Source organism: Polypterus senegalus, chromosome 8, assembly GCF_016835505.1.
Source record: "Polypterus senegalus isolate Bchr_013 chromosome 8, ASM1683550v1, whole genome shotgun sequence".
In the NCBI taxonomy this organism is placed as follows: domain Eukaryota; kingdom Metazoa; phylum Chordata; class Cladistia; order Polypteriformes; family Polypteridae; genus Polypterus; species Polypterus senegalus.
The window spans coordinates 155,254,022-155,257,148 of NC_053161.1; the positions used below are offsets into that span (position 1 = coordinate 155,254,022).

Here is a 3,127-nt window from a genome sequence, read left to right on the forward strand (position 1 = left end):
AGTGGTTCATACTGGTTAATACGAAGAGTCTGGCAACAGGGTGCACTGCATTCAGTTCCCACATAACCTTGTTTTGTTCATTATCACCATTGTATTATTTTGATTCAATAATTTAAATGGTGTCTGCTGCTGTAAAAGCTTAAAAACAGTACAGAGGCAGAATAGGGGGCAATCAATTTTTGAAATCCCAGCTTGCTCATCTTTTAGAAACAGGAAGGTTGTTCCTGTATTGAGCCACTGTGATAGTATCTGCGGTTGTTACATTTTATTATTTTTCCACAGACAGCCATATCTTGCTGCAGGGATGTTTGATGCTCAGACCAGAAGTTAAATAAATAGCATCAGGCACTGGAGTCCTCCAGTTAACATTGACTGTATGCATGGTTTGTTTCTTCCAATATTATGCATTTCTTTCCTTTGTGGGTTTCTATGTCTCTCAGTAGTTTGTGTATCTGCATTACTTCTTTATTGACAATTTGTATGTCTTTGTAAACATTTCTTCAAGGAGTTTCTTTTTTGTCATGTAGTTAAAATCCATCTAAGATGCCCCACCTAACATTCTAGAGACTTCAAGTAGGTTGACTGTATACAATTTGTTCTGAACTTTATGTGTTTTTGTTTGTATCTTTTGAGCTTTTGCCAGGATTCAGAGTTATTTCTGGAGTTCAAGTCCTCGTTGTGTTGATATGTAATACTGTGATTTCAGTTGTTGTATTTTGGCTAGCACTTTGTGATTTCACTCTCACCATATACAGTGCCTGCCATGAATATTGGCACCCTTGGTAAATAAAGCAAACAGGGCTGTGGGAAAAAAAGCCTGCATTGCGTATTCTCTTGATCTTTCATTCAAAACATTAACAAAACAAAAAAAAAAAAATGAAATAATCAAAAGTAAAAGAAACGGATATTATAAAACAAGTATTTTTCTCAAATTATAATAACTGTCATACCTTTGTTTATTGCACAGTCCCCTTTTGCCAACATAACTGCTCAGAGTCTTCTCATACGATGCTAAATGAGGTTGGAGGACACATGGCAAGGGATCGGAGACTATCCATCCATGCAGAATCTCTCTAGACTTCAGAATTCAAAGGTCCTCTTCAGCTCATTCCATAGATTTAGGTCAGGGGACTGGGATGACCACAGCAAAACCTTGATTTTATGGTCGCTGAACCATTTTTATGTTGATTTTGAAGTGCACTTTGGATCATTGTCCTGCTGAAAGAGCAAACAACTTACCAATTTAAGCTTTATAGCAGAGAGAGTCAAGTTATGATTTTATATCTGATGAAGTCCATGATACCATGCATCCTAAAAAGCTGTACTGGGCCCTAGGGAAAAAAAATCCAGAAAACACAAAGATCTTCAACATATTTCACAGTAAGAATGACTTATTTTTCCTGGATGTCTCCATACTAAACCCATCACTGGTGTCTGTTGCTAAAAAAAACATTTTTGTCTCATATGACCACAGAACTTGGTCCACTGAAAGTTCCAGTAATGCTCACCTGCAATGCAAAAAGCTTAATAACTGCCTTTTTTTTTTTTCAAAATTGAGTTTTTTCAGTATTTAGAGTTATTAGGTCTCTCCTGATGTTATAAGGTAGTGGTGATGGCCAATTATGTCTTCATTCCGGTCATAGCATGACGGAAGAAGCTAGTATGTACACAGTATTCTACATACTGCGAGACAGAAACCTAGCAACTCCACTGACCAATAGGGAAAGACCACCTACCAATGAAAATGTAGGATTACAATCACATGCTTTAAATGCTGTGACTGCGTGATTTAAATGGTGTTTGTTTTTTGTTTTTTTTCACAAATCAACAATATTGTGTACATGAAGCTCAGGAAAAATGAAATCTAGAGATCGTTAATTATAGGGGTGACATCATTTTCTCACTTGAAAGATGTAATACTCCATTTTTCCATAGTGGGTGAGAAAGTCTGGCTAGCTGTAATTGCTTGTGTTTGCTGTTTGAGAACAGCAGAGACATTTTACTGGCAAACCCCCTCAAACAGCTTGCGATTATATAGTCGCCATCTGCTCATAGTTTTGAAGACTACCTGACGCCGAGACCCAACCAATATCTGCAGTTCTCCAGCTATGGCCCTTGGACATACTTTAGAGTACTCAAGCCATCCTCCTCAATGCGCGTAGGGTCAACACAAAGACCCACATCCTCTGCCAGGCCAATTCTTAGCATCTCGAGGTTCTTTAAACTTATTAAATATTGTTGTGAGGAAAATTGACATTCGGCCATTTTCTTACAGCCATTTCCTGATTGTTGCAGCTCAACAACCTTTTGTCACACATCATTAATTGTGTTCTTTCCTACTGTGATTGATGTCTAAGAGAATCAGGCCTGTGTGTCACCACAAGTATTCAAAATGTAAAATAGGAATGGGTGCATACTTCAGTTAGATTTACCCATATGATAATTCTGGCACACATTTTTGAGGAATTTCTTTTTCCTTTCAATTATTTCACTTCAGTTAAAGGTTAGACTTGTATTAATATTTTGAATGAAAGATCAAGAGGTAGAACAAAGAATGATATTTTTTTCCACAACCCATTCTACTGCTATTTACCGAAAGTGTTGATATTAGTGGAGGCCACTGTAGAGCTTATTTAAAGACACCGCTCTGTGTCTGAGTTTTACTTTTTCTTCAATTTGTTTCATCCAAGGTGTAATGCATTTTTGTCTATTTTCCTTTCTGCAATAACTTTAGGAGTAATAAGGTTCGCTGCCCAGCCCGGATTCCTATTAACTGTTATTCTCTCCAGTGTGAATACTTGTGTGGCGCCGAAGGCTACTCTTTCGTGAGAATTGTCTGCCACACTCAGAACAGCAATATGGCTTCTCTCCAGTGTGAATTCGGGTGTGGATCTTAAGACACCCACTGGTTGTAAATCGCTTGCCACAGTCAGAACAGAAAAATGGCTTTTCTCCAGTGTGAATCATTTTGTGCCGCTGAAGACTGCTTATCCTCAAGAACCGTTTTCCACAGTCAGAACAGAAAAATGGCTTCTCTCCGGTATGAATTCTTGCGTGGCTCCGAAGGCGGCTCATTTGTAAGAATTGTTTGCCACATTCTGAACAGTAATAGGGCTTCTGTGTCATC

General features: G+C 38.2%; 1 protein-coding gene across 1 annotated transcript; it reads right to left on the reverse strand.

Moving 5' to 3' along the window:
• Positions 1-2,769: 2,769 nt before the first annotated feature.
• LOC120534635 (gastrula zinc finger protein XlCGF17.1-like) lies at positions 2,770-3,126 on the reverse strand. The gene has a single exon (XM_039762227.1). It carries the CDS (start codon positions 3,124-3,126, stop codon positions 2,770-2,772), a length of 357 nt encoding a protein of 118 aa, XP_039618161.1.
• Between the last annotated feature and the right edge of the window lies 1 nt (position 3,127).